Source organism: Phyllobates terribilis, unplaced genomic scaffold (genome assembly GCF_046119375.1).
Source record: "Phyllobates terribilis strain yellow unplaced genomic scaffold, ASM4611937v1 Scaffold_22__1_contigs__length_20350403, whole genome shotgun sequence".
Classification (NCBI taxonomy): Eukaryota; Metazoa; Chordata; class Amphibia; order Anura; family Dendrobatidae; genus Phyllobates; species Phyllobates terribilis.
In genome coordinates this window covers 1,253,007-1,266,766 of record NW_027362782.1, presented here as the reverse complement: position 1 = coordinate 1,266,766, position 13,760 = coordinate 1,253,007, and the positions used below count along the sequence as shown (strand labels likewise).

At 42.8% G+C, this 13,760-nt stretch overlaps 1 protein-coding gene across 1 annotated transcript in view; it reads left to right on the top strand.

The window, feature by feature from the left end:
• LOC141176270 (cartilage oligomeric matrix protein-like) overlaps window positions 1-13,760 on the top strand; it is a 1,029,762-nt gene that overhangs the window by 254,436 nt on the left and 761,566 nt on the right. The window contains exon 3 of the mRNA XM_073660229.1: window positions 8,305-8,356. Within this exon, the coding sequence (XP_073516330.1) occupies window positions 8,305-8,356 (52 nt within the window). The remainder of the gene's footprint in view (window positions 1-8,304; window positions 8,357-13,760) is intronic.

The following is a 13,760-nucleotide window of genomic DNA, read 5'->3' as shown; positions in this document are numbered from 1 at the left end:
CACAGTCAACGCTTGCTCCAGTGTTATTGGGGTTCAGTAACGTCAGCTGATCCCCAGCTGTGTGTCCGGCAAATTCTCCTGCTTTGTCCACATCCACTGTACTACGGATTTAAAACCTCCTCCAAATACACCTCTGGCTCCTCTGTTTTTAGTATTTACCCTGGGCTCCAATACCGCTAGTTGCTGCTCAGAAGTGCCGTCTGCACAGTCAACGCTTGCTCCAGTGTTATTGGGGTTCAGTAACGTCAGCTGATTCCCAGCTGTGTGTCCGGCAAATTCTCCTGCTTTGTCCACATCCACTGTACTACGGATTTAAAACTTGCTCCAATTACACCTCTGGCTCCACTCTGTTTTTAGTATTTACCCTGGGTTCCAGCACCGCCAGCTGGTTCTCGGTAGTTCCATTTGCTCTTGTACCTTCTACTACCCATCCGGGTTCCAGTACCGTCAACTGGTTCTCGGCAGTGACTTTGGCACGGGTACTCCCTCCTGCCCAGCCTGGTTCCAGCACGCCAGCTGTTTCCGGGTAGTGTCAACGTCACTTTGCCTCCAATGCGTTGTCCTGTCGTGTTGCGGTCGGGTTAGCCGACTCTATGGTGCCTGCAGTTTAGGTGACTCCTATGTGGGCTGCGGGATCTGGCAATGAAGGCTGGTTCCATAGTGCCAATAGGACAAGCACCCCCTGTAGGACTGTGGGTTTTGGTAACTGCGGCCGGCTCGCGGCCTTGAACTTTTTTTTACATGGGTACCTTCTGCTACCCATCCGGGTTCCAGTACCGTCAGCTGGTTCTCGGCAGTGCCTTTGGATTAGGTGCCTCCTTCTCAGTATCCAAGTTCCACCAACGTCTGCTGGTCCTTGGTAGTGCTTTCTGGCACAGGTACCTCCTGCTTAGTAACCGAGTTCCAGTACCGTCAGCTGGTCTTCGGCAGTTCCATTGGCTCTTGTACCTTCTGCTACCCATCCGGGTTCCAGTACCGTCAGCTGGTCCTCAGTAGTTCCATTTGCTCTTGTACCTTCTACTACCCATCCGGGTTCCAGTACCGTCAGCTGGTTCTCGGCAGTGAGTTTGGCACGGGTACTCCCTCCTGCCCAGCCTGGTTCCAGCACGCCAGCTGTTTCCGGGTAGTGTCAACGTCACTTTGCCTCCAATGCGTCGTCCTGTCGTGTTGCGGTCGGGTTAGCCGACTCTATGGTGCCTGCAGTTTAGGTGACTCCTATGTGGGCTGCGGGATCTGGCAATGAAGGCTGGTTCCATAGTGCCAATAGGACAAGCACCCCCTGTAGGACTGTGGGTTTTGGTAACTGCGGCCAGCTCGCGGCCTTGAACTTTTTTTTACATGGGTACCTTCTGCTACCCATCCGAGTTCCAGTACCGTCAGCTGGTTCTCGGGAGTGCCTTTGGATTAGGTGCCTCCTTCTCGGTATCCAAGTTCCACCAACGTCTGCTGGTCCTTGGTAGTGCTTTCTGGCACAGGTACCTCCTGCTTAGTAACCGAGTTCCAGTACTGTCAGCTGGTCTTCGGCAGTTCCATTGGCTCTTGTACCTTCTGCTACCCATCCGGGTTCCAGTACCGTCAGCTGGTCCTCGGTAGTTCCATTTGCTCTTGTACCTTCTACTACCCATCCGGGTTCCAGTACCGTCAGCTGGTTCTTGGCAGTGACTTTGGCACGGGTACTCCCTCCTGCCCAGCCTGGTTCCAGTACGCCAGCTGTTTCCGGGTAGTGTCAACGTCACTTTGCCTCCAATGCGTTGTCCTGTCGTGTTGCGGTCGGGTTAGCCGACTCTATGGTGCCTGCAGTTTAGGTGACTCCTATGTGGGCTGCGGGATCTGGCAATGAAGGCTGGTTCCATAGTGCCAATAGGACAAGCACCCCCTGTAGGACTGTGGGTTTTGGTAACTGCGGCCGGCTCGCGGCCTTGAACTTTTTTTTACATGGGTACCTTCTGCTACCCATCCGGGTTCCAGTACCGTCAGCTGGTTCTCGGCAGTTTCATTGGCTCTTGTACCTTCTTGCTACCCATCCGGGTTCCAGTACCGTCAGCTGGTCCTCGGTAGTTCCTCAGCTTTCTTGTACCTTCTGCTACATTTCCAAGTTCAAACTTTTTGAAATGGTTCTTGGTAATCACTCTAGATCTCCCTGACGAGGACCCTGAAGACGAGGACCCTGAAGACCAACCCTAAGAAGACGAGGACCCCGAAGACGGCGACCCTGAAGACGAGGACCCTGAAGACCACCCCGAAGAAGATGAGGACCCTGAAGACCACCCCGAAGAAGACGAGGACCCTGAAGACCACCCCGAAGAAGATGAGGACCCCGAAGACGAGGACCCAGAAGACCAACCCGAAGAAGACGAGGACCCCGAAGACGAGGACCCCCGAAGACGACGACCCTGAAGACCACCCCGAAGAAGACCAAGAAGATGACCCTGAAGAAGTTGACCAAGAGGACAAAGAAGAGAAGACAAGCACCAAGATACAGAAGAACAAGAGACAGAAAACCAAGAAGCAGAAATACAAGAAGCTGCAGAACAAAAAGCGGAAGAACATTAAGCATAAGACTAAAAATCAGAGCAAAAGATAATATCTAAATTATAAGCAGAAGATGACTAAGCAGTGTATGGGGGCGAGTCCGTTCCTCCTCGTGGTGCCCCTGGAAAAGACCTGACGGGCAGAACGAAAGGTGTAATGTCCAACCTTTTATAGATAACAACTACAGGAATGCCTGCCACAAATAAGAATATGATGAAGAAGAAGAAGATGAAGAAGATGAAGAAGTAGAATATGAAGAATGTAAAAAAAAAGAATAATACGAAGAAGGTGAAGAAGAAGAAGATGAAGTGGATGAAAAAGATGCTGAGGATGATGAAGGAGAAAGTGTGGGAGAAGTAAAAAAGAAGGTGAAGAGCATGGAAGTAGTGAAACATAAATATATAAAAATACTTAACATAGTCAATATTTCCGTAACTCAGAACGTCTTAAAAAAAAATATTAATTCCTGCTATTCCATTTGATTGGGCTAAACCTCTATGCCTTTATTGTCTCCCCCACCTCCCCCAATACATTCTACATTATTCTTAGTTGTTTTCCTTCATGTAGAATTAACCTACAAGGAAAGAAAGGGTTTATTTTCATTCCGATATTTCTGTCCCATTGACTTGCATTGGTTTCCGGTATCGGAATCGGCGATATCCGATACTTTTTCGGTATCGGTCCGATCCAATCCGATCCGATATTTCCCGATATCGGAAGGTATCGCTCAACACTGCTTAAGAGCTTAAACCTCTTCCCACCGAGGCCAGTTTTCATTTTTTTAGCTTTTGTTTTTTTCCTTGTCTTCTTCCAAGAGTCATAACATTTTTATTTTTCCATCCACATAGTTATGAGGGCTTGTTTTTTGGCGCGACAAATTGTACTTTTGAATTACCTCATTCATTTTATCATGCGATGCACTGTAAACCAGGAAGAAAATTCGAAGTGCATTGAAATTGCAAAAAAAAGGGCAATTCCACAATAGTTTTTTATATATCATGTTCATTATATGGTAAAACTGACCTAGCAATATGATTCTACAGATCAGTATGATTATGCAGATGCCAAATATGCATAGTTTTTTTTTCTATTTAAAAGGTGGAAAAAAAAAAATTAAATTTGCAATAAAAAAAATACTAATAATTTTTTTTCTTGTGCCACCATTTTTTGAGATTCGTAATGCTTTCAATTTTTGGGATATAGGTCTGTGAGGGCTTGTTTTTTGAGCAGTGAACTGCTGTTTCTATTTATACCATTTTGGGTTAGATACAAGGCTTTGATCGCCTGTTATTGCATTTTATTGCAATGTTGCAGCCGCCAAAAGAACTTACTTCTGGTGTTTTGATCTTTTTTCTCATTACATCATTTAACAATTGTATTACTTTATTTTATATTTATTTTCTTATTTTGATAGATCGGACTTTAGACCAGATTTTATGTATTTTGCATTTTCTTTAATTGCTATTTTTTATGGGGCAAAGGGTAGGTTTATTGAACTTTTTATATTTTGTAAAAAAAAAATCATATTTGTAAAAAAAATGTTTTATTTTCTACTTTTTTCTTTGTTAGTTCTATTGGGGGACTTGAACCTGTGATCATTCAATTACTTGTACTATACAAAGCAGTGCTACAGTACTGCTATGTAGAACAAAAATAATGGTCTCCTATGAATGACAGCTAAAGGCCGGAGACACACTAGCGTATCACATCCGATGCAAGAGCATCGGATGTGATATGCTAATCACACTCGGCTCCTGCTCTGCTGCAAGCATGAGCCGAGTGTCAGTGCTCTGTGCTCCGATAGTCTCGCATCAGATCGCAGCACAGTTGCGGAGAAGACGGAGAAAGTAATTTCTCCATTTCCTCTGTTGCCGGCATCTGCGGGAATTGCACTGCACTCGGATTATATTCGAGTGCAGTGCGATGTTTCACTCACAGCCTTAGACTTATATGGGTGCGCACGATCCGAATTCCGCATGCAATCACAGCATGCTGCGTTTTTTTTTTCAGTCTGATCTCAATCTGATCGGAGCTGAAAAAAAAGGCATATGGGCACAGAATCATTGCAAGTGGGAGCGAGCCCAAAGTCTAGCTTTCACAGGAGTATCGCAATGACAGGCAAGTGGGTCTTCAGCAGATCCCCTGCTCTCATGGCAACTCATAGGTGCCCTGTGATCACATCATGGATGTGTAACGAACCACAGGGTGGTAGTCATGGGTGAGCATCGCTTCTTTAACACACCAGCCCGCTACAGGAAATAGTGTACAGTGGAGTTGCATGTGCGACGATGCCTCTAGATCTGAGATCTCCACAATCCCTGTTAATGCACTGAGTGCAGAACTGTCCCATTTAACCATCTCAGACAAGAAGCCCAACCAGCTGTTATAAACAGTGTTCTTTTTATGCACAGTCAAACAGGTGAACTTAGAGTAACAGGTTATGCATTCTTCATCACTTGCCACACAGGACTCAGGCTCCATTCTCAGAGTTACAGTCTGCACTTTGTTTCTGGCAACAGGTACGGCACAGTAATGAGGAGAGATCTTAAATGCCTGCATTTTCCTTAGGGATAGTGTCATACCGGTCCACGTGTGTCGCTATGCCCTGATCCCCTGTGTCCTTGTTGATATCAGTACCAGGGGGCGCTCGTAGAGACATGCTCCCTGTTTCAGTACCCACAGCAGGGCGATGCCTTGTCTCAAGGTCCCCTTTATGGCTGAACAGTAGGCTTCAGTACCCACAGCAGGACGCTATCTCATCCCAAGGTCCCTTTCTGGTTGGACAGTACGTTTCCTGGACTTCTAAGCTTTTCTGCAGGTTTCCCCACTTACCTGTGTCATCCTGCTGCCTCTGTAACTAGATTCTTTTCCTCATGAGCCTTGTAGTTCCACACTAGGAACAATCTGTCTTTCCTCTCTCTCTTCCTCTTCTAGACTCTCTCACTGCATTTGTCTTCTCTGGGACTCACTACTAACTGAATCAAGATGGATTCTCTAATTCTCCCAGAGATCCTTCAGTCTCAAACTACAGCCACCTAAGGGCCGGCCTATCTATTTAACTATCTCCTGAACTTACCGGATATGACAGGCACAAACATATTAACTGCCATCTAACTTATTGCTGCAATCTAATGGCATATCATAAACAGCACATTTTAGGATAACTATAATACACATATTTACTAAAACAGCTCTAGAGAGGAGTGGAGTAGGATTCCTCCACATGCCCCTCACAGACGTGCGAATGGGGACATAGAATGGCACGTTCCCCTGCCGCCGTACATTAAATGTTAGAGATTGACAACGGCATTTAACAGGTTAACAACCGTGGGTGGAGTCTTGCTCCACACGCAGCATTTGGGTTCAGCTTGCAAGCCTGCATCAAAGTCAGAGAGCTGACATATGACATATCTGTATGCCCTATGTCGGTAAAGGGTTAACATTGCTTTTATGCTTTTTGATCCCAAGAACATTGATTGTTCTGTGAGTCTAGACTATGTATTAACAATGGTTCTATGAGCATGGAAGTACGGTTCTCCTGGTCTAAATTAAATAAAAGGCTATTAAACCACCACAGATAGGCTTCAATGTATCCAATGGGCAGTCGTTTAACCCCTTCCTGACCAGACAATTTTCAGTCTTAGCACTTTTATTTTTTTACTCCCGAAGTCTATGTCTTACTGCAGCATGTTTATTATTTGATATAATCAGCTCTCTGCTGTGAGCCGTTTGTTACTACCTATTTCAGCTACTTTTATCTGCCAATTATAGTTTGTAAATACCCTGGTCTGTCTCTTGTCTAGTTCTAGAATCCTGTATATTCAGGTGATTAGTTCCTGACCTCAGCTTGTATTTTGACTAGCTGAGCTGACTGTTTTTTGACTTTAACCTCCTGGTACTGACCCAGCTTTATGACTCTTCTCTCTACTAGCTCCATTTCCCCCATTCCCAGCCAGAAATTACTCCACAGACATCCTGTAGCTCTGTGGGCCCTGCCTAAGTCCAGATCCCTGAATAGGAATTAAAGAGGACTGGTCATGTCCTGTATAGTATCTAAACTGCCCCCATTGCGTTGTTAGTCATGCAATGTGCATCACTAAGACGCTTTTTTCATTAATGTAATGTAATTCCGCAGCAAGATCATTTTCATGCATGATAATGCCCCGTCTCATGCTGCACATAACACATCTGCATCTCTGGCTGATATGGGCATAAAAGGGGACAAACTTATGGTGTGGCCCCCATGCTCCCCTGACCTCTACCCCATTGAGAACCTCTGGAGCATGATCAAAAGGAGTGTCTATGATGGCGGGAGGCAGTTCACATCTAAGCAACAGCTCTCGGAGGGTATTCTGTCCTCATGCAAAACAATTGAAGCAGAAACCATCCAAAACCTGACAAATTCAATGGGCGAGAGAGTTCAGAAGCTTCTTTCGAACAAGGGGTCCTATGTGCAAATGTATCATCACCTAGAATAAAGTTTTTAGTTGAAAACTGTTTGATTTCAGTTTGTAATAACCTGCTAATGCTTATAATTTCACAAATGACCATTTTTTTGTTCTTTATTAAAATGAAAAGGTTGAACACTCTGCTGTGCATAATAATTTGGAACATGCATTTTGAGTGCAGTTTGAGTTTTTTATTTTTTAAAAATATACTGTTATCATAGGCAGTTTGTACAAAAACCTTTCAATTGTACTCTAATAGTTATTTGACTGGAAAATTACAATGACTGCAATTCATATAGGTAATTTGGGAAAATCTGAGAAAATATTATTTGCATAATAATCTGGAACACAGTGTATACAGAGACACGCATAAAGATTAAATCTGGTTTCCCCTGGATCCTCTTGTTGATGGGTCTGTTTTAGTATGACGGATCTATTCAGTCATTTGTTTGCTATTAATTGACCTCATGTTCTATCCACGTGTAATCTCCAGACTTAGCAATAACATCTCACAAACTGTGACCAATATGGTCATCCAATTAATGGAATTCTTTGGCACAGGAAGAGTGGGTTTTTGAATAACATTAGTGCTGTGAATCCCTGTCTGTATATTTAACCTGTTAGCCTATTACAAAGAATAAGATCTAGAAACAAAGCAATAGTATGAGAAATAAAGAACTATTTAATATAATTAACATTTTATATGTATTGCTATATGTTCTTTCGTTAAATTTTCATTGCCAGTGCAGATAATACTTATGTCACATATTTGTTTAAAAATAGTTAAAGTGTGAAATGCTGATTATTTTAGCAAATGTCTATAAAGTGGAAATATGCAGTAGTACATGGAAGGAATGGATAAGGTACATGTTAGTCATAACACGCTTCCTACATTTTTTTGGTAATAATACACATTACTAATGTTGTGGCTCTAGAAGTCCAGGGATTTTGTTTTCCCAAAATGTACCTATTCAAAGAATGTTCTACATGCAGCTTTCATGAGTAATTCTCAGTCTTACACTTAGTGCCAGGTATGATGAGTCCATGGTGTTACTAGAATGTTCCGACTGAGTTAATGTATTTTCCAATAGTGTTTTTTTACTGTTTATGGCAAGAATTTACATCCACCCTAATGCAAAACAAATTATTTTGTCATTTCAGAAATTAATTTCCACATTTCAACTGATTACTCATGTTCCCAAATATTAACTGGGAACAATTTGGTTGAAAGTGAATTGTAGTATTTCTATAATGCTTTATTGAGTTATATGCAATATATCAGTATGCTCCTTTTGCTAAAAAACAAAAAATGTTTTCTTTCTAGATTAAAGAGATAACATTTTTGAAAAACGCAGTTATGGAATGTGATGCCTGTGGTAAGTATTTAGAGACATTCTGTATTAAGAAAACATGCAATAATGGTGTCCCACTGGGTAATGAACATGGATTTACTATTTTGGCTGCTAAACACTAAATATCCATCTTTTTAAAGGGAACCTGTCAGCTTACAATTACAAGCCGTGGGGTGGCTATATAGGCACTTGTCCACAAATAAAAATTATTCCTTTTTTATAGAAATCCAATGTCCCTTTTCTTGTTTCCAGAAATCCAATGTGCCATTCAATAGAAATTTATTGTAGAAATTATATGCAAATCAGGCAGGAACTGCGCTGGGGGTATGTCAATGCACTTGGAAGCAGTCAATGAGCGCACTTCCAGCCTGATATGTATATCGCTTCTTAAATAAATTTCTTATGACTTGACACATCAGACCTCTGCAAAGAAAAAAAGCATTATTTTTATTGTGGAACAAGTACTTATACAGCCATACCACTACTTCTGTGTTTAAAAACGTGCTGTCAGGTTCACTTTTAATACCTGCATGGGTGATCGCTCAAGGCCTAAGTGGCACATGCAAGGAAGGCTATCAATAAATGATACCATCAACTGGACAGTTCTCATAAGCCCAGTTAGTGGAGAGATTTTAATTTATGAAATAATAGTTTTACTCATGCCAATTGTACACACTTCTGTTGTACTGTAGTTTTGTACAAGCCCTATATCTATGAGGTCTATGTTGTCAAACTGTACTTCTATATGCCTCCAGTTTCATACAGAGGCATATAAAGCCTTCTGCTTGTCATGCTCCATTGCACACCATTTTATGAAGAAATTCTTCATCAGATTTATTACTTCTGAGGGAGATTGTTTGTATTGCTTCATAAGTAGCATGCTGACTGCCTACAGTTTAATCATAATCACAGACACGGATTCTTTACTCTAAGAGCAGTGAGACTATGGAACTCTCTGCCGCATGATGTTGTAATGAGAGATTCACTACTAAAATTTAAGAAGGGCATGGATGCCTTTCTTGAAAAGTATAATATTACAGGTTATATATACTAGATTCCTTGATAGGGCGTTGATCCAGGGAACTAGTCTGATTGTCTTATGGAGTCAGGAAGGAATTTTTTTCCCCCAATGTGGAGCTTAGTGTTTGCCACGTGGTTTTTTTTGCCTTCCTCTGGATCAACATGTTAGGCTATGAGTTGAACTAGATGGACTTAGTCTTCCTTCAGCCTTAAAAATTATGTTACCATGTTACTATGTTACAGCTCCATAGTACAAATCTGTGGGGAGTTTGCATGCAATTGTACAAGCCTTAAACCCCTTCACCACCTTGCGATTTTCCATTTTTGCGCTTTCATTTTTTCCTCCCCTTCTTACTAGAGCCGTAACTTTTTTTTATTTTTCCATCAATATAGCTGAGTGAGGGCTTGTTTTTTGCGGCATGAGTTGTACATTTGAACGACACCATTGGTTTTACCATACAGCGTACTGGAAAATGGGAAAAAAATTCCAGGTGCAAAAAAAGTGCAATTCCACAATTTTTTTTTGCTTTTTTGTATCATGTTCACGAAGTGTTAAAACTAACCTGCCATTATGATTCTCCAGGTCAGTATGAGTATGCAGATACCAAACTTGCATAGGTATTTTTTCACCACTTAAATAAAAAAAAAAAATCTGAAGTTCATAAGAAAACCCATAGCGTCTCCATTTTTCATTATGTGGGACTGGATGGGGGATTATTTTTTGTGACAGGGGCGCCGATGGGAGGGTCCTATCATGCGCATCCAGTTTGCGTGAGTCATGTGCCGCTGTCAGAGATTGACAGCAGCATTTAACATGTTAACAGCTGCGGGTGGTTCGCAATTCCACCCACAGCTGTTAGGGACACATGACAACTGATCAAATCAGCTGTCATGTGCAGGGAAAGATGAGGGCTAAGCACCGCCGAAGCCAGCATCACAGGGAGTGAGACAAACTTGGACGTACCTATATGTTCAAGATCATAAAGGGGTTAATCTTTTTTTCCCCGAAAAACAAATCAGTTTGGTCAGCTCCTCTTACAGATAGATCAACAAGATTTCTCATTTGCTGCAAATAAATACAAAATTTTTAGCTTTGAATGTTGGAGACATGTTGTCAGTAGTTTATAGAATAAAACAACAATGTACATTTTACTCAAAAATATACATCTAAAGAGAAAAATCAGAGAAAATGAAAATTTTGCAGTGGTCTCTTAATTTTTGCCAGAGCTGTACATGTATATATTTCCTTTTAGCCAATAAAAATATGTTTGGTATCATAGTGTTCATAACTATCCATGCATGGAAAATGTAAAATTAATTAAGTAATATTTATTTCAACCAATTTAAACCATATGGAAACATACTGAAAAGCAATGTCTAAAGCATTCCAAATGTTATGCTATCATATGTGTCATGTTCGAGATCTGTGTTCTGCTGCTGTGATACCGCAATTTCCTCCGGGATAAATAAAGTATATCTTATCTTATCTTATCTTATACCAGACATAGAACATATGTCCCTTAATATCCAAAGAAGGATTAAACAAAGAGAGACAGAAATTATAACTAAAAAAAATCAATACATTTAGAAGGGAGAACATCCCCATAATATATCAAAATCATACTTACAGGTGCATCTCACTAAATTACAATATCATCAAAAAGTAAATTTATTTTAGTTCTTCAATCCAAAAAGTGAAACTCATATATTATATAGAGTCATACAAACAGAGTGATCTATTTCAAGTGTTTATTTCTGTTAATGTTGATGATTATGGCTTACAGTCAATGAAAACACAAGTCATTATCTAAGCAAATTAAAATAATTAACAAAAAACACCTGCAAAGGCTTCCTAAGCATTTTAAAAGGTCTCATAGTCTGTTTCAGTAGGCTCCACAATCATTGGGAAGACTGCTGACTTGACAGATGTCCAGAAGGCAGTCATTGACACACTAAGTAACTGCAAAGTAAATTTTGCATTTCATATGGAAATCAAGGTCCCAGAGTCTGGAGGAAGAGTGGAGAGGCACACAATCCAAATGTCACGACAGAGCTGTCGGGTGACCAGGGATTAGGGGCTCCTACCCTGACCCTAACACTAGGGGGCACCCTAGCTTGCCCTATTCCCCGAGATACCTCTGAATGTGAGGATGCCGAGGCCTCCGCCCTCGCCCTAACTCCTGAGTTAGCCCTCCGCTTCTTATCCTCCCTCACCCGGGGAAAATGGGCGCTACTGTGCACCGAAGTACACCCACCCAACAAGGCAACAACATACTGAAGCAACATAAGGCAACAACATACTGCAGCCAACAACCTGCAGTAACCACCGCTCCATCATACCACTGCACGACCAGCTCTACCCTCACCTACTGTATCCTCACCCATCCCTTGTAGATTGTGAGCCCTGGCAGGCAGGGTGCTCGCTCCTCCTGTACCAGTCGCTGACTTGTATTGTTTAAAATTATTGTAATTGCTTGAGCTTTGTATAACCCTTTCACATCTAAAGCGACATGGAATAAATGGCGCTATAATAAATAATAATAACACAGACAGGGATAAACAGAAAACTCCAGGCACACAAAATATTCTCTCACATATAAAAGAGGGAAACACTGGGGTGTGTCGGTAGGGGGAATAAACCAAAATGGAGGAGGATAAGGAATAACCACGCATACAAACCAGACAACAGTCACAAGTTATTCCTCCCAAACTCCTTCTCATAGAACTCCTCTTTCCTTAGCCTTGTAGCAAATTCTAGCTCTGACAAGGATTTAGTATTAGAGCCCAGTATATAAAGGGAAAAGGAGTGGTTAACCGAGCTCAGCTATGATCACAGGGAAATCCAAAATGGCCACTTAACCCGTGTTATGCCAGAAGAAATAAATACATTTAAAATGATGGAGAAGTGCTTCTTCTCAGAGCTGGAACAGAAGCCATCCGGCGCTGAGGTCTCCTGGCTCCAACCTGTCGCGGTAACCCCGTGACACCAAGCTTCTTGAGGTCTAGTGTGAAGTTTCCACAATCAGTGATGGTTTGGGGAGCCATGTCATCTGCTGGTGTAGGTCCACTGTGTTTTATCAAGACCAAAGTCAGCGCAGCCGTCTACCAGGAAATCGCTGGACGGCGATGAGTGTCAGCCGACTCTCTAATCCGATTCTTGGAGGCCAATATAGCATCCTGGGTATGGTCCCAAAGCCCCCGCGCCTCCAGAGCCCAATCTCGGACCCCAGGTTCCACAGAGGAAACTGGCATAGGAACCGGGACACCCAGATGTTGGCCATTATTTAGAAGAAACCGAGTCTGACCTGTGGAATCCGCCACAGCGTTGTTTAGAGAAAACTCTGCCCAAGGAAGCAATATCGCCCAACCATTATGGTTGGCAGAAACGAAATGGCGCAAGTATGTCACAAGCGTCTGGTTAGTGCGTTCCACCAGACCATTGGTCTCCGGGTGATAGGCAGTAGAAAGATTCAGTTCAATGCTAAGCAAATTACACAATTCTTTCCAGAACCAGGAGGAAAACTGTGGACCCCGGTCACAGACAATCCTATCAGGCATTCCGTGGAGACGGAAAACGTGACGAATGAACAGTGATGCCAGAACCCGGGAAGAAGGAACCCTAGGAAGAGGAACCAGGTGAACCATCTTAGAAAAATGGTCAGAAACCACCCATATTGTCGTGTTTCCCCGGGACTTAGGTAACTCGACAATTAAATCCATCCCAACCAGCTCCCAAGGTCTATCCGCCACGGGTAACGGATGAAGAAGACCAGTCGGCCTCTGACAGGACGATTTATTTCTCGCAGAGGAGACACACGCTTGAACATATTCCTTAACGTCCTGGGGCAACCGAGGCCACCAATACGACCGTTGGAGAAACTCCGTGGTAGGTTTGACCCCAAAATGACCTCCGATCTTAGAGGCATGTGCCCAGGAGAGCACCTCATTTTGTAAATTGGGAGGAACGAACGTCCTCCCGGGGGGAACCTGGTTTAGGGACACTGGAGCCACTGTCCGCATACTCTCCGGAGGAACAATAAGCCTGGGCTCGTCATCATCCTCAGCTGTATCCATGGACCGGGACAAAGCGTCCGCCCGAGGGTTATTTTCCCCTTTTAAAAAGTGAATGGAAAAATTGAATCGGGAAAAGAAAAGAGACCACCTGGCCTGCCTCTGGTTAAGACGCTGCGCCGTCTGTAGGTACGAGAGATTCTTATGATCGGAATATACCACGAAAGGATGCTTAGCTCCCTCCAAGAGGTACCTCCACTCCGAAAAAGCCATCTTAATAGCAAGTAATTCTTTGTCTCCAATCGTATAATTCCTCTCTGCTGGAAAGAAGGTCTTGGAGAAGAAAAAACATGGTCTTTTCCGACCCTGTTCATTCTTTTGAGAGAGAACCGCTCCT